Source organism: Lycium ferocissimum, chromosome 9 (assembly GCF_029784015.1).
Source record: "Lycium ferocissimum isolate CSIRO_LF1 chromosome 9, AGI_CSIRO_Lferr_CH_V1, whole genome shotgun sequence".
NCBI lineage: Eukaryota > Viridiplantae > Streptophyta > Magnoliopsida > Solanales > Solanaceae > Lycium > Lycium ferocissimum.
Window position 1 is genome coordinate 45,575,300 of NC_081350.1, and position 22,477 is coordinate 45,597,776.

The 22,477-nt window shown below is 36.3% G+C and overlaps 1 protein-coding gene across 1 annotated transcript in view; it reads left to right on the plus strand.

Annotated features, from left to right (window-relative positions):
• Window positions 1–21,015, plus strand: part of LOC132031061 (nuclear pore complex protein NUP205) — a 36,320-nt gene extending 15,305 nt beyond the window's left edge. The window contains exons 12-45 of the mRNA XM_059420912.1: window positions 992–1,108; window positions 1,210–1,416; window positions 3,473–3,574; window positions 3,691–3,822; window positions 4,209–4,339; window positions 4,419–4,538; window positions 4,684–4,807; window positions 5,230–5,427; window positions 6,596–6,714; window positions 7,528–7,678; window positions 8,931–9,043; window positions 9,129–9,210; window positions 9,377–9,463; window positions 9,576–9,653; window positions 9,781–9,984; window positions 13,125–13,217; window positions 13,302–13,415; window positions 13,559–13,729; window positions 13,836–13,891; window positions 13,972–14,044; window positions 14,144–14,334; window positions 14,430–14,553; window positions 14,681–14,758; window positions 15,140–15,301; window positions 16,228–16,398; window positions 16,472–16,609; window positions 17,744–17,887; window positions 18,033–18,155; window positions 18,277–18,372; window positions 18,524–18,661; window positions 18,740–18,840; window positions 19,894–20,013; window positions 20,091–20,190; window positions 20,729–21,015. Coding sequence (XP_059276895.1) covers window positions 992–1,108; window positions 1,210–1,416; window positions 3,473–3,574; window positions 3,691–3,822; window positions 4,209–4,339; window positions 4,419–4,538; window positions 4,684–4,807; window positions 5,230–5,427; window positions 6,596–6,714; window positions 7,528–7,678; window positions 8,931–9,043; window positions 9,129–9,210; window positions 9,377–9,463; window positions 9,576–9,653; window positions 9,781–9,984; window positions 13,125–13,217; window positions 13,302–13,415; window positions 13,559–13,729; window positions 13,836–13,891; window positions 13,972–14,044; window positions 14,144–14,334; window positions 14,430–14,553; window positions 14,681–14,758; window positions 15,140–15,301; window positions 16,228–16,398; window positions 16,472–16,609; window positions 17,744–17,887; window positions 18,033–18,155; window positions 18,277–18,372; window positions 18,524–18,661; window positions 18,740–18,840; window positions 19,894–20,013; window positions 20,091–20,190; window positions 20,729–20,812 — 4,242 coding nt within the window. The 3' untranslated portion in view covers window positions 20,813–21,015. The remainder of the gene's footprint in view (window positions 1–991; window positions 1,109–1,209; window positions 1,417–3,472; window positions 3,575–3,690; window positions 3,823–4,208; window positions 4,340–4,418; window positions 4,539–4,683; window positions 4,808–5,229; window positions 5,428–6,595; window positions 6,715–7,527; window positions 7,679–8,930; window positions 9,044–9,128; window positions 9,211–9,376; window positions 9,464–9,575; window positions 9,654–9,780; window positions 9,985–13,124; window positions 13,218–13,301; window positions 13,416–13,558; window positions 13,730–13,835; window positions 13,892–13,971; window positions 14,045–14,143; window positions 14,335–14,429; window positions 14,554–14,680; window positions 14,759–15,139; window positions 15,302–16,227; window positions 16,399–16,471; window positions 16,610–17,743; window positions 17,888–18,032; window positions 18,156–18,276; window positions 18,373–18,523; window positions 18,662–18,739; window positions 18,841–19,893; window positions 20,014–20,090; window positions 20,191–20,728) is intronic.
• Window positions 21,016–22,477: the final 1,462 nt, after the last annotated feature.

Here is a 22,477-nt window from a genome sequence, read left to right on the forward strand (position 1 = left end):
GGCTAATGGTCAAAAAAGTTGGTTCAACCATGATGGATAAGGGTTCAAATCCAGTAGAGACATAAAACAGGTTATTTCTTCTCCTAAGCCTTTGTAGGTAGAGTTACGCGATACGTATATTGGTGAGAGGTAGCTGGTACTTGGTGGAATAATCGAGGTGCGCGCAAGGTTGCCTCTACACCACTGTTATTAAAATACAAGAAAAGAAAGCCATGGAAGACCATTATTCTAATTCTAGTAGAGACAAATTGCTCGGTATTATTTTCCCATCTGCCTAACCTTGGTGCGGCCTTGGTTTTCTTGTACTAACTAATGGGAGGATGCATGTATTCGATGGAATAGTTGCGGTGCATGCAAGCCGGCTATGACACCATTATATTAAAAAAAGTTAGAAAAGGATGAAGTTGTGGAGACAAAACTTACGAACTGCTTTTGTTTTTCCCAGTGTCGTCAAAGGCTCATTAAGGCGCGCTTAAGCCCTGAAGCTCAGAAAAGCTCAGGGAGGGCGCTTTGCCTCGCATAAGCTGCACTTCAGTGTAGGTAAGGGCATTAAGTCATATGCCTTATTGTCCATGAGTTCCTTGAATTGAGTGGTAATAAACAACCAAATCATGTATTCTTGTAGGATTTTCTACTTTTTGGTATACTTCTTGTATGCGTGCTAGTTAATGGCGTTTTTGTTAATAATATTCTTATTCATCAGAAAAAATCGGCATATAAGTGTATTAGTTGTTAAGAAAAACATTATGATTGAATTCATTACGTTTTTTCCGGGACACATATATTTTTATTTTTTTCAATCATTGCGCCTTTTTTTAACTCAAGCCCTCATTTAAGTTGCGCTTTGTGCTTAAATTCCTAATAGTCCTGGGGCGTATTTTAGAGCTTTTCACCATTGACAACACTGGCTTTTCCCATTTTTGTTCTGTTGTCTTTTCCCCATATTGTCTGTCGTCTTACTTTGACTTCATTATTTGTGATCGTTTATTAGAAAGAACCTGAGCTTCTGTCTGGTAATGATGTTTTGTGGACTTTTGTCAACTTTGCCGGAGAGGATCACACTAACTTTCAGACACTTGTAGCATTTTTAAGAATGCTGAGTACCTTGGTATGTAAGTTCAGCTATATCGCCAAGTTGGTGAATGTTTCATCTCTTCTAATGATAAACTAGTTTCAACAAAGTTTGTGATTGTAATGCATTGAATCCAGGCTTCTAGTGCTGAAGGTGCTTCCAAAGTTTTTGAGTTACTTCAGGGAAATACATTCCGTTCTATCGGATGGAGCACTTTATTTGATTGTCTATCAATTTATGAGGAAAAGTTCAAGCAAGCCCTGCAAAGTGCTGGGGCAGTTCTGCCAGAGATACAGGAAGGAGATGCCAAAGCACTTGTTGCTTACTTGAATGTTCTGCAAAAGGTAAGTCATAAGTGTTATCACTGGCCTGCCTCATTTTTATCTTGTTCTTTACAGTTTTTTACATTATAGACTAGAACACAATGTGGTTGAAACATTATCTCAACAAATTTTATTTCTTGTTTCGGGGAGCTTTGTATGGGAACATATCTTCATAGATATATTCATAATTACCTAGGTCTTTAGTCGCCACGAAGTCTGAAACTTCCTGTATTTTGGAGAGCCCTGGTTGATTGTAATGAATTTTGGATAAACTGCAAAGCTGGTGGTTAGATTATATCATAGAGAATAGGATAACATAATAGGCTTCATTTATCTCCCAGCTTGTGTTGTCTTGTCTTATTCAGGAACGATTATATTAGGAAATTTGTGTCTCTTTAGGAACTTCTAGGATATATTATATACCAAAATTTGTCGAATCTAATGCTTCATTCACACTGTTCTCTGACTTAGTGGTTTCTCTTCATCGCCCCACAGTCCGCCCCACACCAAAGGGGAAAAAGGCCTCTCTGCTGTTCCCTGTTTGCACATAGATTGAAATCCTTTTGTCATATCATAGGAAACTTGAGTTTCCAGGGTCAGGATTTTACTTTTTTCTATGTATTAAAGAAGTGAAGATATTCCAGTAACTCTTAGCTCCGAGAAAGTAATTATGAGAAAGCACAAGGGCATTACAGGAAAAGAGATTCCATTGACTTTCAGTCCCAAGAAGGTGCTTATCAGGAAAGACACATATATCCTTTTCCGTTGTAGACGGAACTGACAAAGTCTGATATCTGATCTATATCATTTATAACCACATGTTTACACCATTTAAACAAAAATCCAGAAGGTACTTGAGCTGATTACTGGTCTTTGTTCACCATTAAAACACCTGCTGTTCTTTTCCTGTAGCGCCCATATCATGCAAAAGGGGGGAAGCATACCATAAATTCATTTTGCTTTTCTGCGCCCTTACCCCTTTCTTTCTGTGGAATGTCTGAGTTAAAATTTTAGGGTTACACACTTAAAAGATTAAAAGTATAGGAAACAATTCCGCATCATTTGGAAACCAAGAAATCTGCTGTTTTCAGCTTCAGAACCTGGCTATGATGGGTTCGTCCTTCTACCATTCTCCACTTAGATACAAGACTTGGTTTACCAGCTAGGATTCAAGAATAAATTTCAACATCTCCCTTGCTACTGAACAACTAAGGCAATGATGATTTACATATCCAGTCTAGCATGATATAAGTGGCATTTAGTGAAAAGCCAATGCTAAATTTAACCGCTGTCATACTTTTTTTGTTCAAAAGAATCCATCCAGAACAAGCTAGCCTCGGAATGTTCTTGGTTTTCCGGATAAAGCTTTCATGGCCATATTTCATGGTTGGCAGAGTACTATATTACTTTTTGATAAGGTAAATAATTTTATTAATGATGGGAAAATCTTCCATGTACAAGCTGTATACCAAGACAGAGGACAGTGTTGTGTATTTGGATTTAACTGAGTAGATTCCTTCACCATGTTTTGTCTATGACAGAGCATCTCTGCCCTTATTTACCAATTTCTTCTTTTCCTACTTACCTAATAGCTCAAGTAGACACTCTGTTTCCCATTCTTTCTAGAGCCTCACAAGAATGATAATTCAGTTTCTACCTTCTCTGCATTGACCCCCAGTTGCATCAGTTTGCAAAGCCAAACTCTATATTTGTTTTCGGGGGTGGGGTTTTCATCTTCCAAGGGGCTATGCAAATCATCCAGAATTTAACCTTCTAACCTTCTAGACACTCTGGTGCCGAATTTTTTATGAGTTTGGTTATCTGGATTCTGGCCATTTTCCTTAATATGCATCCACAGTATGCAACCATATGTGTATATTTTGTACTTCCACTAAACCCTATAATAAACTATGGCAGAAATGAATATTTTATTCTTCTCTCAAGTTATCAATTGAGAGATCATTCAACATCTAATTTGAACCATTTTCAAGACATTATAGAGGAAATTCTGTCTACATATATTTTCTGCTCTGGTGAGTAGATATAACAGGCTTGAGATGGTTTTGGTGTGCTGCAGGTAGTTGAAAATGCGAATCCCATAGAAAGGAAGAATTGGTTCCCTGATATTGAGCCATTGTTCAAGCTCCTTGGTTATGAAAATGTCCCTCCTTATCTTAAGGTAGGTCATCTGTTTTTCATGCAAACTCTCTTGGTTTAGTTGCTATTTCAGTTTCATGGTTAGATCCTGCCACTGAGTTCTGCTTCTAATTATTTTTTTGTACCTGTGATTATTAGGGTGCATTAAGAAATGCCGTAGCTACTTTTGTTCAAGTATCACCAGTTCTGAAAGATACAACTTGGAGGTATTTAGAGCAATATGATCTACCTGTAGTCGTGGGAAACACAACACAGTCCTTGACAACACAGGTCGGTGGTGTCTGTGTTATTTACTCTACCTTGCACGCTATTTGATTCTTTTTTTGTATAACAAAGTAATAATTATTTAATATAATTGGGGAAGTCTCGTGTACATACAGTTGAGCTGTTCAATTAATTAAGAGCTTGATTCAGATGATCTGTAGTGCCAAACTGCTGTCGGAATGGGTGGGTTGGGCGGGAAATAAAGGAAAAGATAAGACCGTTAATCTGTCTGGAATGAAGTTGCAATTTTGGGTTTTCTAGTACGGTGACTGTTTTTCATGGTCTAATGCATTGGCAGTGCCTTCCCAAGACAATTTCTTATTCTCTCCATCTTCCTTCTATTTCGTCTATTTTAAGGGGAAACTATCTCATCTAAAACTTTTTTCATGCAGATTTATGATATGCGATTTGAGCTGAATGAAATAGAAGCTAGAAGGGAGCAATACCCTTCAACTATATCATTCATAAACTTGTTGAATACACTAATTGCCGCGGAAAAGGATGTCAGTGATAGAGGGCATAGGTATTGGGCATTTGGTGATTGCACGTTTAATATTCTTTGGCAACTGTATTCTTTCTCATTCTGAGTTACCTCTTTGCAGATTCATTGGCATCTTCAAATTCATTTATGATCATGTCTTTGGACCATTCCCGCAGAGAGCCTATGCTGATCCTTGTGAGAAGTGGCAACTTGTCATAGCTTGCCTCAAACATTTCCAGATGCAAGTCTTATCTCAATTTTCTCTATGGCCTTCTCTACATTTTTGTCTTTTCCCTCTTGGGCCTTGTCTGTGAGGGGTTTGATCGTTGCTTATAGACTTTATGGAAGAAGTTGCTAACTTTCATGTCCAATAATGTTATTTGCAGGATGCTGAGTATGTATAGTATCAGAGATGAGGATATTGACAGTGTTGTGGACCAATCTCAACTGTCTGAAGCAGGGCAATGTGCTCCACTGCAGATGCAGCTGCCTGTAATAGAGTTGATGAAAGTATTGATTCCTCACACTATTCTGTTATTTAGTGCGTCTTTTTCCTGTTGATGCTATCTGATTTTGTTTTAACTTTAAATCTTTTTTCTTTTTAAATTTGATATATAATACTTCTTCCATCCCAGTTTATGTGTCACTGTTTGAATGGGCACTAGGCACAGATTTTAAGAAAGAAAGACTTCTGAAACTTGTGGTCTAAAATAAGCCATAAACATTTGTGTGACTAAATAATCTAATCAAGGGTGAAATGATAAGTTTAAAGTTAAATAGTTTCTAAATTTAGAAAGATGTTCTTTTTCGGGTTACCACATAAAATGTGACAGTGGGAGTAAGTATTTGCTAGTATTGGTATGCATTAAGTTACTATTGCCATGCTTATCTTTTGCAACTCAGTTATGTAAAGTCTTTTTGCTGTTATGCAGGATTTTATGAGTGGTAAAACTGTGTTCCGGAATATCATGAGTATTCTCTCACCAGGAGTCAATTATCTAATTTCTGAAAGAACAAGTCAAATTTACGGGCAACTTCTCGAAAAAGCTGTCCTGCTTTCTCTGGAAATTGTAAATCTCATATTGGAGAAAGATTTAGCTGTGTCTGAGTATTGGCGTCCTTTGTATCAGGTAAGCATCCAAAACCTCTTCGTGAGTTACTGCTTTATCTTTTCGCCTAATATCCACTGGAAGAAGCTGCTAACTTGATTGAATATAATCTTTTACTAATTTATTTGTAATCACTGTTTGCTGATTACACCCTATTACAATTGTAAAAGTGTCGTGAGTTGTTTATTTACAATTAGTTAAAACGATCTTAGGTTTTTGGTGATTGGGCATAAGAAAGGAGTTTAGTATAAGAAAACAAGTTACGATAACTTATTACTTTATCGTACATTCATAAATCAAAGTAAAAAAGAGTTTTGAACTTTATTGACATTATTTTTGTTGAAATCAATCAAGTCTCTTATAGTCATGATTTTTACTTCATATATGCTTTTCTTAATCATAAGTTTTTTCATTTTTTTTTTGTCCAAATAATTATTAAATTCTGCATTTATGCTATTCTTTTTGTGTGTTACATTTGTGTGTGTGTATATTTTTTCATCTGCGCCATGATTTGTAAGAGCACTTTGCACTTGAAACTCTAGCATACCAGGGTGTTGTTTTACCCTTTTCATCTTTGACATCTCTGTTAGCTACGGGGAAAGAATATGTGTTAAAAGTATTTAGAATTCGGTTTCTTGAATGCCTTGATTAGGGTTTGTAAGTATCTATTCTGGGTCTCTTACACTCCTTATTGGCTGCCACCCTCTTTTGCTGTATTTTCGGCTAGTACAACTTATTTTCCCATAGAAACATTTTGTAAGACATTATTTGTCAATAAAAGTTTACCCCAGCATGTTTAATTTGTGAACCTCTTTCGAGTGGAAAGTGGTTCCATAGTGGCCAGAACATACAGGAATAGTTCTAGCCATGCTTTTAGTTTTTCTTACTATGTATGCCACTTTACAAGGTAGCATTGTTTTGTTGTCGCCACTAGAAGCATTATTAAATGTTTAATTTCTCGAGCGAGTTACCGGTGGTTCAGGGAAGAATAACAAGGGAAACATTTTCGTGGATGGAGAGTAATGACATTAAATGAATCAAAGTTACTGCAATGAATATTTTCTAACTTATTCTGCTTTGCTGCATGTGAGCATGTTTGCTGCATTTGGTTGGAGTTGTTTGGCTGCATGTGGTTGCCTTTTCCTTTGATGTTAGCTCATTATCTAACTGTTGCTTCTTGTCTATGCAGCCTCTAGATGTCATTCTCTCACAAGATCAGAACCAAGTTGTGGCTTTATTGGAGTATGTTAGATATGATTTGCAGCCCCGTATTCAGCAATCGTCTATCAAAATAATTAACATCCTGAGGTAATCCTTTCATCCTCTTTTTTTTCTTTTCTTCATTTCTACTCCCTAAGCCGCAAATCTTTGTCATTCTCCAAGTCCTTATTGTTCAAACAACATGATTAAATGCATTGATTGAAGTTCTACTCCTTCACGTCAGCACTATATCATTTACCTTTCCAAATAAGGGCATTTAACTTTTACTATACTTTTTATAACATTTATTATACTATTTTGCATCTTCTTGATGCCATCTATGAAGCTACTTATTTCATAAAAAAAGGGCATTTACCTTTTACAGTTTTCCACTTTTTCTCTTCCCTTATAATTATTTTTTATGGATAGCAACTATTCTAGGACAACCCAAATAAGAAATGTGGCATCCAGTGTTGTCAAAGGCGTGGCTCAAAACGTGTTGAGCGCTTCGCCTCGCTTAATGTGCGCTTCAGTGTTGTCATCAAGGCTCTAAGACATATTTTTCCTTGCCAGTGAGCGTCTCCTGAGGAGGTGACACTAAACAATTGAACAATTGATATTTCACTTTATCATAACTTTTTTTTTTCCCTTCAACTTCTCTGTCCATATATTTATTACTGATTCTTATAATTATTAGTCTTGAACTACACCTATAAATTTGTATCTTTCCTCCAGTTGCACCTTTTTCCATTAAAGTCCACGCGTTATCTGCGCTGAAAGCCCCAATGGACCTTAGAGCTTTTTTGTGCTTTTCGCTTTTGATAACATTGGTGGCATCTCATTTAGTACTCAGAAAAGATTGCATTTTCTATTTTACTGTACCGTTGTCTAATATCGATGATGCTTTTACGTGGATGGCAGTTCTCGCATGGTTGGGCTTGTTCAGTTGCTCTTAAAATCCAATGCTGCAGGGTGCTTGGTTGAGGATTATGCTGCCTGCTTAGAGCTGCGATCTGAAGAATGTCAAATCATAGAGGATTGCCGTGAAGATTCAGGTGTTCTTATACTACAAGTAAGTTACCTGGATCTAAGACTTCAGAACTGGATGATGATAGATTTTACTCTCTAGCAATAAGTCTTGATCCTGTATTCTTTAGCCAAGTTTAACTGGAATGATCGGAATGGCGGAGAAGGATGTTTAACTGAAAACCTTGAATGAGGTGGAGTCTGTCTTCTTTATTAGTTGGTATTGTACTGTGTAATGATAAGCTGTAACCCTAATCTACTTGGACAACGTGCTATTAGGGGAACTTGAATCTTCTAGTTTTACTTTGAAAAATAGGTCTTCCAATAACACTTTAAAAAGGCACTGGCTTGCTATATGCAAATAATATAAGTTTTAATTGAGAAATCTATAAGTAAAAACAATTGATAGAATCTATTGCCAGAACTTGCTATGCTAATTGGATATGTTGATGGAATAGAACTTCAAAAAGTCTTTATAAACAAAGATATAGTTAGAAATAGTAATACTGCGTTTGCCCTTGGAATGTCAAGATAAGTGTCTGCCCAGTATGGTGTGTTGTGAATTTTCCGCAGTTAGCTTTTATAACTATTTTCTGCTTTCAATTTCACATATTTCGGCATTTTATATTTGTGAAGTGCACATTTAATTTTCCTTATTTAATGTAATACGCTGTTTTCCTTCTTCATGAGTTTCTCAAGTCCTGATCCTTAATTAAAATATTAAGCTTCCCTGTTTCTTGTTTGTTACTTTGAAGTTCTCTGTCTCTTTTTTTTTGGCTATGAATTTGAAGTTCTCTTTTTTCTCTTTAGGCAATCATAGTCTGCGGGTTCCTAAACATGGGACATTAAGAAGAAATTAAGTTGTACCTTTTCCCAAAGCTTCTGATTCCTCAAATGAGTTTGCCTAGTCTATTTGAATGGAAAGCGATGCTCTTACTTAGGTGTCGGTGTAGCATCCTGAAAAGAATCTGTAACTATAGTCAAATACAGATGCATCTCTTCACGTCTTTTTGTGGCAATATGTCTTCATATGTAGAAGCCATGTTTAATCTTTTGAGCACATATGACATGTAATGGTGCTAATCATATATCACATAACATGACATGTAATGGCGCTAATCGTACATACCCACCAGCATTCACTTGATGCTGGATATCAATAAAATCATCCTTTTCTGATAATCTTTTTTGGTGAATATTATTACTTATCAGAGAACGAATTTGGTCAAAGCTGGTGCTCCTTTCCTTTAAAAGTTTGGTAGCAGTCATTGACTGATTCTCTGGTTCTTCAATTGCAGCTGCTTATTGATAATATTAGCCGGCCTGCCCCAAATATCACGCATCTATTACTCAAATTTGATGTCGATGGTGCTGTTGAGAGGACCGTGCTTCAGCCAAAATTTCACTATAGGTTCTATTTCAATCGATATATGTTTTTTTAACTATGTGCTCCTTTGTTTTATTCAAGGACTTGAAATTCGTTGTTTCTACTGCAGTTGCTTGAAGATCATTCTTGATGTGTTGGAAAAACTTCTGAAACCCGATGTCAATGCTTTGCTCCATGAATTTGCATTTCAGGTTGGAATTGTTTGATCATTGTATCGGGGTGTATGTTCTTGTTTATTTGTCTTTTCATGTGAAAAGTCTATTGACTTTAAACTGCAGAGTTTTGTCATTCTATGTTCTTGGAAACTGTTATAACTCCTTGTACTTTGGTGAGCTTATAATTGGTTACTATATGCAGCTTCTTTATGAGTTATGTACCGATCCCCTGACTTGTAATCCTATGATGGATTTGTTGAGCACCAAAAAGTATTTGTTCTTTGTACAGGTGCGACTGCGTAGATTGAAATTATTTTAAATAGTACTCCACATTTAAGAAAAAAAATTTCTTCTTCTGATCAATATTTTTCTCAATTATTTGTTTAAATTTATCTTTACAGCATCTGGATATAATTGGTATTGCTCCACTTCCCAAAAGGAACAGTAGTCAGGCACTTCGTATCAGTTCCCTTCATCAGGTCTGTTTTTGAGCTAGTTGTTCTTTGTTCGTTCGTCTATTTTACTAGGTGAATATGCTTTAATTTTTTCTCTAATTTTGCTTAGTTGATCTAATTAATTGGTTTCACATGTCCCTTGCTTCTTCAGAGAGCATGGCTTTTGAAGCTGCTAACAATAGAATTGCATGCGGCTGATATGTCTACTTCCACTCATCGAGAAGCTTGTCAAAGTATTCTATCTCAACTATTTGGAGAGGGAATTTTTGAACACGATGTTGATCTCGGTGTATCTTCTCCGTATCGTCAAATCATTCCTGGAGTTGATGGAGCCAGAATGATTAGTAAAGCTAAGGTAAAGTTTTTACTGCTCAGTGTGTCATGAGTATATTCGGAATATGATTACATCCTGTCGTGTTTGCACTGTTCTCATTGTTACTAATGACACATTCCAAGCATTTTATTTCATGCTTCTGTTTGCTGTATTTGCATTGTCCTCTTGTCCCTCTCTCTGGCCATCTTTTACTATCACTTCTCAACATTCTTTTTAACATGCCAACAATTTATTTGCCTTTTGTTCATACGAAGCTCAAGCATTTGCTCAAAATCATTGAAACTTTTTTTTTTCAAGTCTGAACTTTTACGTTTTCTTCTGTCTTCATATTTATATGCACCTTGCTCTGATTCTTCCACTTATGTTAAGTGGTGACATAACCCAGATTGTTCATTACATATACCCGAATCTCTGTTCAATGTGTTCTTAACTTCTGCCGCCTCCATTCTCTATATCTCGATCATTTCTTCCTCCTCTTCGTCTGCAACAGTTATGAGATATCTCCCGAACCGTTTAGAGCAACTTTCGCCATAGTTTCTCCCTTTTGATGTTGATTCCCTTTTATAGTATGTAGAAGGTGTCATGTATAAGTTGCTTCCAAACCTGTGCATACTGCTATCAAAATATTTCTAATGCTTCTGTTGTTGCTATTTCAAACCCCTTGATAGTCGTTGCTTTGTTTACAAAATTATGCTGGGATCATAATGCAGGATTAATAACCGTTGGATTGTTTAGTACTTATTGTTTCGTTCAGTGGAATAAAAATGGATATATAGTGTATAATCCAAGTTGGTTTGATTTTAAACTGGATAAACTTAGATAGATTTTTGTTTCTAATTTTAACCTTACAACAACAACAACAACAGAACAGCCACCCAGTGTAATCCCACGACGTGGGGTCTGGGGAGGGTAGAGTGTACGCGGACTCGACTCCTACCAAGGTAGGACTTGTTTCCGAAAGACCCTCGGCTCGATAGAAAGCATAAAAAGAGGTCGATAAGGCCAAGAAATTCAAAGCGATATGGAAATGAAAATAACGAAAGCGACTAAGCCATGATGGAGCAACAGAAAAGCGGCGTAGCTATCACGGATAAAATAAGATAATCAAAGTACGTAATAACAAATAGTAGCGTAAATCAAAGCACAAGAACTTATATCGCGATAATGTGACTATGAATACGAAAGGATAAACGATACTATCTACTAGCCTTTACCCTAATCCGAGTCCTCCATACCTCCTATCTAAGGTCATGTCCTCGTAAGTCAGAATCGCGCCATGTCCCGTCTAATCACCTCTCCCCAATACTTTTTCGCCTACCCCTCCCTTTTCTAAAACCATCCATGGCCAACCTCTCACACCTCCGCACTGGGGCATCTGTGTCTCTCCTCTTCACATGTCCAAAACATCTCAGTCTCGCTTCCCGCATCTTGTCTTCCACCGAGGCCACTCCCACCTTGTCCCGAATAGCCTTATTCCTAATCCTGTCACTGTTGGTGTGCCCACACATCCATCTCAACATTCTCATCTCGGCAACTTTCATCTTTTGAACGTGAGAGATCTTAACTGGCCAACACACCGACCCATACAACATAGTCGGTCTAACCACCACTTTGTAGAACTTGCCCTTAAGTTGTGGTGGCACCTTCTTATCACATAGCACTTTGGAAGCGAGCCTCCATTTCATCCACCCTGCCCCAATACGATGTGTGACATCATCGTCACTCTCCTCACTGCCTTGTATAATAGACCCAAGATACTTGAAACTACTTTTCTTCTAGATGACCTGGGTACCAAGCTTCACTTCCACGCCAGCCTCTTGAGGTGCTTCACTGAACTTTCACTCCAAGTCCTCTGTCTTGGTCCTACTCAGCTTGAACCCTTTAGACTCTAGAGACTGTCGCCAACCCTCCAGCTTAGCGTTAACTCCGCTACGAGTCTTGTCGATCAGGACTATGTCATCCGCGAAAAACATACAACATGGCACCTCACCTTGAATATGCCCCGTCAATTCATCCATCACCAAGGCAAAAAAAAACGGATTAAGAGCTGATCCTTGATGCAACCCCATCACAACTGGGAAGTGCCCTGAGTCTCCTCCTACTGTCCTTACCCTGGTCTTGCCTCCCTCATACATGTCCTTGATCACCCTAATGTACGCCACATTTACACCTTTAGCCTTCAAGCATCTCCATAGGATCTCCCTTGGAACTTTGTCGTAGCCTTTTCTAATTTTAACCTTGACCTTCATAATATAGCATTTTGAAAAGGGCTTTGGCAGAAGTATACTTCATAATGTTATTTGTTTTATCCTCTCTAGTTAATCCTTGGATTGTTATCCCACATTGGATGTGGTATAAAACTATACCAAGATCCCGATATAAAATTATACAGGTATTGTCTTTACAGAATGTTGAAGCGTGTGACCATCTCATCAAAAGGTTTAGTAGAGAGGGCTCGCTTTTATTTACTTATTTATATCTTCAACACGGTTCATAATCTAAGTTTGATTTTAAGCTGGATAAATTTGGATAGTATTTTGTTTATAATTTTAACCTTAAGCTTCATAATATAACATTTTGACAAGGGCTTTGGCAAAAGAGTGATTTGCCTTGTTATTTGTTTTGTCCACGTCTGGCTCCGTGGATTGTGTCCTACATTGGATGTGGTATAAAAGCTTAAGCTATAGGAAAAACATACTTTTATTTACTTAATTATGTCTTCAACACGTTCCCTCATATGCGGCTTGATTCTTTTTCATGATGGTTTTTAATAATGGGTGGTGATGAAACTCGAACCCATGATTTCTGCTTGTTCCGTGTACCATGTTGTAGTGTCTGGCGATCTCATTTGAAAGCTCAATCAGTTAGAGAGAGCACACTTTTATTGATTTATGTCTTCAACATCGAAATTAAAAATTCAACCAAACAAAGTATAGAACAATATCAAATTTTATACTGGGATTATTTTGTTATCCTGGTAACCAAATGAGCCCTTATTGTGGTATTCCTTCCTTGTCACTTGTGTTTTCTTCATAACTTTGATTTTATTATTAATATTTTTTGGATAAGATCTTTCTTTTCTTTTGGATAAGTAAGATAAATATCTTCTATTTTCATTATTAAAGAAAGTTAGAACAACTTCCATTTGCATTTATGTATAGGTATTGGAGTTGCTTGAAGTTGTCCAGTTTAAATCTCCTGATACTGTGTTGAAATCTTCACAAGCAGTTTCAAGCGCGAAATATGGGTTTCTGGTAGGAACCTTGTTCGATTTTGGATCAGTTTTTCCTTGCTTTTATTTTCTGGGGGAGTAGTCTTTCATTCTCTGGAATTTGCAGGCTGAAGATATACTTACCAATCCCACTACTTCTGAAAATGGTGGTATTTACTATTACTCAGAACGTGGAGACCGTTTAATTGATCTAGCTGCATTTCGTGACAATTTATGGCAGGTGCACTATTTCTCAGCACTCCAACTTTTCCTTTCTTTTGTCCCTTTATTTTATTTATAAGATCCCTTTAGCCATGTGAGATTATTTTCACCCACTGGAGGTGCTACATAACTTTTCTTTTTAAATTTTTATCCCTCTTTCAGAAATACAACTTGCTTAATCCCCAGAATACCTCGTTCAATACTGAAGTTGAGCTAAATGAAATTCGAGATACAATCCAACAGCTGTTACGATGGGGTTGGAAATACAACAAAAATCTTGAAGAACAAGCAGCTCAGCTTCATATGTTAACTGGCTGGTCTCAAATTGTTGAGGTCACATTTCTTCTCCTTTGTCTCTTGGTTCTGAATTTGTCGGTACACTTTGCTGTATGTGAGTGTGTAGGGCTAACATTTCCTGTTTATGCAATTTTTTTTCTAGGTCTCTGCCTCCAGAAAAATATCCGCTCTTCCCAACCGTTCTGAAATATTATTTCAGTGAGTGACATGCGTTTTTTTTTTTTTCCCGTTTTGTTGCTAATCTGTGATCCCATCTCACTTTTTACTTCCATGCATAGGTTGCTTGATGCCTCTCTCGGTGCTTCTGGTTCTCCCGACTGTTCACTGAAGATGGCACTGATACTGACGCAGGTTGTACTTCTTTCATTTTCTTGGTTTGTTGAAGTGGTGACACCATGTATTATCAGGTACCTTTATTATTATTCTTAGTTTTATAAGATATTTGTGTAGGTTGGTGTCACATGCATGGCCAAGCTACGTGATGAAAGATTCTTATGCCCTAGTGGTTTAAACTCTGATACTGTCACTTGTCTTGACATCATGATGACAAAACAATTATCTAACGGAGCATGCCATTCCATTCTATTCAAGCTGATACTGGCAATTCTTAGAAACGAATCATCAGAAGCATTGAGGCGGCGGTATCATGCTTCATATTTGATTAATCTATTCTTTTGGTTTTGCTGTAGAGACAAAAAGAAGTCTCTGACTTCTTTTGTTTGTTTCTTGACTACAGCCAATATGCTTTGCTCCTTAGCTATATCCAGTACTGTCAGCATATGCTTGATCCTGATCTTCCAACCACAGTTATGCAATTATTGACAATGGATGAACAGGAAAATGATCTGGATCTTGAAAAGGTCTTACAATCTTAGTGGGGAAACAGCCCATTGCACCTCCCTCTTGTTATATTCTTACTGGATCAATTTAACACAATGATGTAGTGAGTTATTGTTTCATTTTTTCATTCTGTTCTATCTTGAACAGATTGTCAAAGATCAGACTGAAATGGCACATGCAAATTTTTCAATAATAAGGAAGGAAGCTCAATCACTTCTAGATCTGGTGTGTAACACAGATGAAATGAATTCTTAATTTTATTTGTTGTTTCTTCTGATGCTAATCTGTATCCGGGCTTGGAACCGGCAATGTGAGCAAGCTCACATAGGCGGATTTACCTTCTCTCACTAGATGCGCAATTTATTTTCTTAAGCGTGTATCATCGTTACTCTATCGCTCCACTTTCTATGATTATCATAATTCATCTACTTTGTACTCTATCAAAGTCTAAAAGATTGATTTCCTGTTCCTTTTCCACCGTATCTAACACATTATTGCTCCATATTTCCCTTTTACATTTTGAAGTGTAAATGTATCACAATTGCTTTCCTGCTGCACTAGCTTACCATGTTTTTTTTTTTTTTTTGGGTCAAATTCTAAAAACAGATCATAAAAGATGCAACTCATGGCAGTGAATCTGGAAAGACTATCTCGCTCTATGTTTTGGATGCTTTAATTTGCATTGATCATGAAAAGTATTTCTTGAGCCAAATGCAAAGCAGAGGCTTTTTGAGGTCTTGCCTTATGAACATCAATAACTTTTCTCAGGTATATGATATATTACCCCCATAAGATCTCTGTTGATATCTGAGCATTCTTACCTTTACTTCAAGTATTACTGTTATACATCTTTGTTTTCCTGTCTGTTGGAGCATCTGATCACGTCGCCTCCAAATTCTTTTTTTGGATGTAAAATCTCTTCAACTAAATTTCATTTACAGGTTTTCATTGTTTCCTTCTAGTTTCACATTTTATTCCTGTCAGCACTTTTTTCTGTCAATATTTATTATTAATTATTAATACTCGTATTTGTAGTAGGTTCACTTGAGTATCCTTGCTATTTCATGTGTCTACTTTGTATTTGTTTCCTTGGTTCTGCAGCATATTTTAACTGTAATGTAATTGAAGTGTATGCAAAAACCTCTTATTATGACATGCTGTTGCTAATTGAAAAATCCTAGTAAACCAGCTTAATTTTCTCTTAAAATTCCTCTGCTTTGGTAGTAATTCAAGCCATGACTTCTAATATAAAAATATGGATCAATGAATCATATGAGTTTTTGGTATCAACTTCAGTAGATCAATGTCAACCACAAATAAAAATGTTGCGTTTCTTTTTGTTGTTGTTGATGACTTTTACATTTATTTTGGATCTTTATTCAAAACATTTTGTATTCTTTTTCTTGTTTAAATGAATCTTTGTTTGTGAAGTGCGCTAAAGAGTACAAAGATGAAATCAAAGGAAAATCATGATTATGTTAAAGCTCATGCAGCCTCGTTAGGGGGTGTATTTCTCCTTTGAAATGTGTATTAACTTTCCAACCTGATGGAAACCCTCAGTATTTTGTGTCTGTTGTTACAGAAATTCAATTCTATGCATTAACTTGTATGCAATATGTTGCGTAGTTCTCTTTTTCTTTCTTCTAAATCTACTTTTCGTGGGTTTTAAAAGTTCGATTGGCATGTCCCATCAGGATGGTGGGCTATCTTTGGAGTCAATGCAGCGTGTATGCACTCTTGAAGCTGAACTTGCTCTTCTTCTGAGAATTAGCCACAAGTATGGGAAATCTGGGGCCCAGGTGCTTTTTTCAATGGGTGCATTTGAGCACATATCTGCCTGTAAGGCACTGAATATGCAATTGAAGGTATTTGTTCTTCTCTTCATGTGATTTGCTTCGCAGTGTCCTTTTTGATTAAATTGTTACAATCTTTTACTAGGGAAGCTACCGACGCATGGATGGCAAATTTGGAAGAGAATTGTCAGTTGATGTTGATAAACAACGAATGATCATAGCTCCAATCTTGAGATTGGTGTTTTCCCTTACTTCATTGGTCGATGCATCTGAATTTTTTGAGGTTTGCTTCGTTTCTTCAATATAATATAATGCGGTATAATGTAATAAAGACATGGATGAGATCTCTGAACGCACTTCTCACAATTTGGCACTTATGCACATGATGTAATCATTTTAAAAAAAAAAAGAAACTTTGTTTTTTGGATGGGAGTGGGCTCATGCAAATGAGGAAGGGGAAAATAGAACTGGAAAACCCTTTTACTGTGACTGAAATCCTGTATCACTTATGTGCAGTTGCAACAACTAGGTTCAACCACAATTCCGATGTAGTCATCAACTCCCTCCTCCCTAAATTTTTTGGTGGAATTTGATTGGACGTGGAGTGGAAGAAAGAAACGAATGGCTTTTGTATTTGGATCCATTGGGCCTATAAGATGTCATGATAATTCCTACAAGAGATGTTAGTAAGGGCAAAATGGGATGTAAAAAAGTTTCAAATCTAGAAAGGTCCCAATCTTTTCAGGATGGACGTAAAAGGAAAAAAGACCCAAACAATTTGGGAGATAGGTATACTATCTTAAAGTAATTGAACGAGCAATAGGATTGAATATAAATGTCATGAAGAAGCTACTATGCCTTATTCCAATTAAATAGTTTAAGCAATTTCCTTAAAGCTTATTTCTTTCGCTGGTTTTTCCTCATTTGACCTCACTTTTCTGTGTGTATTTAGTCCTTATCACACGGAAACGCTATCACTCCCTAGGTCAAGTGCCAGTGGAATCTAGCCAGCTAAGTAACATTTTCTAGCACTATGTCAGAGAGTGATATAAAAAGGACCAAGAAGGAGTAGAGCCAAGTATTTAGGTTGTTCTTGGTTAGGAGAAGCTCAACCTTCTGTAGTTATTTTTCATGCACCAGATTTTTATATTTTCCGGAGCAACTAATAGATCTCTCCCTTGGCTCCAATTAGCATCCCTAATTCTGCAGTATCTCTTTTTCTTATTAATTTAGTTTATAGAAAATGATTAATATTGAAGATTTTTACTGTTTAATTTGCTTTTGTTCTAGCCACACAAAGGAATGACTCTTTATTTCTGCTTCTCCTTACTGCGCTCGTCCTTCTCATTCCTGTTGAGTTTTTGAATTTTCTACTCTTCTTAAAATCTGTCATTTTAATTACATGGGTGACTAGCAGGTTAAGAATAAAGTTGTGCGTGAAGTGATTGAATTTGTAAGAAGTCATCAATTCCTTTTTGATCAAATCCTTCGAGAGGATCTTTCTGATGCTGATGACTTGACAATGGAACAAATAAATCTGGTTGTTGGCATACTCACAAAGGTACACATATGCATACTCTCTTTTAGGTGGATTTCAATCCCATTGATGGGTATATTACTGATGTTTTAGCCATCTAAATTGCCACTTGCTAATCTTGTCTCTATTCTTACACTTTTTCTTACTTCTAAACTGTAAAACTGTGTAGATTTGGCCATATGAAGAGACCGATGAATATGGTTTCGTTCAAGGGCTTTTTGTGATGATGCGTTTTCTTTTCTCTCGTGAACCAGACTCTTTCATTACAAACCAATCCATATGTTTTCTCGAGGTAATAAGAGTTTCCAGGTTTAGCTTGATTGTGTATTCTGGAGGCAAGATATATATAGCGGTGAAGCTTGTATAGTCATAGACCTTCTCAGTTGTGTTTCCATTTTTTTATGTATTATCAGGAACAGCGGAAGGCAGACGTGAATGCATCTCGTATTTGCTTTAGCCTGAGCTCTTATCTCTGTTTTCTTGTAACGAAGAAGTCTTTAAGATTGCCGGTACATCAAATTGACTTGTTTAATTATTTTCCTGTGTATTAACTTTTAAATTAATGGTTGGGCATGGAATGCTTATGTCTTTTTCTCCTGCTGGTGCCTTGAGGATATGAAAAGGCATGTGTCACAATTTTGTTCACTGTATTTGGATCAGGTCTCTGATGGTCCAATGGACTATCGCACTTCTGCTGGTCAGCAACAGCCAACCTTGAATTTACTTGGTTTTCTTCTCAATTCTCTGACCACAGCATTGGAAAGAGCTACTGAGGACAGATATTTACTGCTTAGCAAGGTGAAAGATATGTGTTTTGGCTACTGAATAAAGAATTAGTATTGATTATCTGAGCTCTAAATCTCTTTATTATCCCAGATTCAAGACATAAATGAACTATCAAGACAGGAAGTGGATGAAATCATTAACATGTGTGTTCCCAAGGGCTGTATTTCGCCGTCCGAAAACATCCAAACAAGGTACGTGCAGCTTCATGTAATACAATTGGAGGGTGGTGGGTACTAACTAGGAGAACATAGTTTAGATTTTGTTCTCTCATGTTTCTCCTGTACCTCTGAGAGATTCGAGGGGAGTGTTAAAATAAGTATCTTGAATTGATTGTACAGTGTATTTGTTGAGAATATAAGAAAACAAAAATGTGCTCTCTCTATAAGCTTAAGCTTTTAGATGAGATGGTCACACATTTCAACACGGTATCAGAGCATGCCTCCTGGCATCGAATCTCATCGCCACCTATTAACAAAAAGAATTTCCTTGTGCTTGACTCATGAAAAAAGAATCAGGACCATATGTGAGGGGCATATTGAGAATATAATTAAGAAAATAAAATTGTGCTCTCTAATAGCTTAAACTTTTAGATGAGATGATCACACATTTCAACATTGTTGTTTTAACTAGAAGAGTAGTTAGTTCTGTTAGAAAGATAGATATTAATACTAGTGATTAACTGTTAGTAGGGTCGGTTAGTTACAGGTTATATAGCCTGCATTATACTGCTCATTTTGGATAATTCAGTTAGAGTGAGATGATTTTCACTCTCTATATTTTCTTTCTCCTCCTCTCTAGAATATCTTCTTCCTATCTTCATAAGCTTGTTACTGGCGGACCTAGGTTATATTTTAACAGTGTATAGTTCTATTGGTGGAGGACTAGATGATCCAACACTGTCTGTGCTAAGGAACAGTTTTATGGCGCAGTGATGACAGCTCCAAAAGAATAACTACTAAACTGTATCAGGAACTACTAAACTGTATCAGGACATAATATATCCTTGAAATTCCATTAATCTCTAAGGCACAAAAGAGGTTCTATTTGGAAGTCAAACCGTAGGAAGTACACTTAATTTTTATTTCATTAATCTCTATTGCAAAATGTAGATTTTGTTGACCATCACATGTAGGATGTACAGTCATATGCTTAGTCTAACAATTATTGTGCTGACTAGATGATCCAACATTGCTTATCCCTTTAGTATGCTAATCAGCCTAGTTTTCTGATTGGTTATATTCCAGGAGATATGTCGCAATGTTTGAGATGTGCCAGATTGTTGGAGAGAGGAATCAACTTATGACACTATTACTTCTACTGGCGGAAAACGTGATGAATATTATCCTTGTTCATTTTCAGGACAGGTATGATTATTATTAAAATTTTCTTCCTTTTATGGTTGCACATATTCTGCTTGGCTAACTTCAATTGGGCATTGCAGTTCTTTCGAATGTGGTACCAAACCCTACTCGAAAGATGACTTGAATTTGCTATGTGGAAAGTTAATTTCGGCTTTGGAGAGGCTTGAATTGCTAAGCGAGGTATGCTAACAAAAACGCCTTTCCTTCTCAGTGCGGCTTCTTAGTTTTTACTCTTTTGCATAGTCTTAAGTTAACTTCTCAGGTTACTAATCCTCTTAAAGTCGTGAATTCATGATTCTTAGTTTGTTCTGCCAGTAGTCAGATGCATTTCAGCAATATGTATACTTTCTATACCTGCATGCCAATGCTCTTAATAACTCTCGCCCTCAGTGCTTTGATCTAGTGGTAAGAGCGCAACTTATAATGTGTGGATTAGCTGAGGTCACGGGTTCGAATCCTGCCATAGATAAAAGCTTCGTATTCAAGTGGATAAGGATAGAGGGATGAGCCCATTATTCACTGAGTTTTGCACCGTTCACTATTGGCCCTCTGGGATTCCTCAATTATAAAAAAACAAAAGCTAACAATATTTCTCTTGTTCAGCCTTATTTAGCAATATGTAATTTTTTTATACCTGCATAGCAATGCTTGTTATATTTCTTCTTTTATGTACTTTTGGGAATTAGCATTTCATTTTCATATTTTATTTGTTCTGCAGGATAAAACAGGTCATGACCTTAAGTTGTTCCGGAGATTAGCTAGTTCTCTGAAAGAAATATCAATTCAGAAGTCACCTGTTTGAGTGGCCATCTCAATCCTTTTCTTTTTCTTACTAAATTTCTAGCATAGGGTGTATGATGAATTTTGATGGCTTATAATGTAATGTAATTGTATATTATCTTTTATATGTAATCTGTTCTATATATATTTCCTCCGATCTATTGTACATATTGTATATCACACAACAGGCTCTAGTGTGCAATTTAGATATCCCATTTCCATGGATTTTTGTTTAGTTTGCTCCTAAATGTTTTAGGCTGGAATTGGATTTATCCATTAAGAATTAACAAGAAAAAAAGCGGAAGTGAAAAAAAAAAAAAAAGTCAAAATGTCCACGAAGTTTATATAAAGTGAGGAAAAGATCTATGATCAATTCTATTTGAACAAAAGATATTGACCCTGCAGACTTGTGTTTTATTTTTATTGATCTTCTGTGATATCTTTATCAATCTCATTCGAAAAGGATAATATAACTAAAGAACATCTGCAATGAGGCGTACACAATATCTTCCAAAATTAAAGATACATCCTTGACAGGTGACCATGCAGTTTCAACATTCTGTATTCTTAGGTTGATTCTTAGTTAAATGGCCATGTGAAATAAAAATTGTCTGAACGATGGGTTTTGGATAAGGCACTACAATTTGGTAAACTAATTTTATGTTGCACCTTCTTTAAAAAGATTAGGGTATTGCCAAATATAGTATTATTATGAATTATTTAAAATAACATGAATATTGAGCGGAAAAATAGATTTCTATAGTTGATTTTAACTTGAAAAGGTCAATAGTGTTGTACTGTTGTTCATGCATGTAATTATGTATATGCGTACCTACAATAGACAATCAAAAAGAAATTGAGGTCTCTCGTCTTATTGTTTAAGTTTGTCAAAAAGATGGTGGAAAAAGTTCATTTTATGCCTCACACAACGAATTGAAAGTGATGTGAGACTTATTATTGGACATGTTGATTTTCACGGTGTCGCTTATTAACTCATCAAAGTTAGCTCTATTCCCTTCCTCCAGCCCTTCTTTCAACTTTGAATTTAAAAAATAAAGAAAGACTTTTGAAATTAGTGATTTAAAATAAATAATAATATCTGTACAGTTGAAAATAATCTTATTTGAGAAAAAAATCATGAGCTTAAAGTTAGTTTATTTTTAAATATAAAAAAATGTCATTCTTTTATGATAAACAATATAGAGTCCAAAGTCCTAGCTATTCCCATTTCCACCTTATGGAGAAGGATAAGAGTTTGAATTTGGGTTTTGGAAAAGGAAACTCACACCAACACTCAAATAAGGACAATGAGATCTTAAGAAATTTCGCTTTATTGACTACTCGAACTTTCACCTTTTTGCACAGTAGTTCGATTCCACTTTGTAATTCCCTTCCCAATTTTCCCTTCCCCTATCCCTATGTAATAATATATATATTTAAAAAAAAAAATATCTAAGGACTATGACTGATATTGTTGCTGTCTATTTTTGTTTTTTCTACTGACTAGGGACTGTATTTTTTAGTGGAGCTGGGAGTCTATGGTAGAATACTTAATGAAGCTTAGAGGGAAAAAAAGTTCTTTCTGTGTTTATGGTGTTCTGAAAATGGAAATTCCTGCCTCTATTAGAGGTGCTTTATCCCCAATGTGCGTTTTTCGGTGCGAATCCAGATTTAGTTCGGCCCCAGT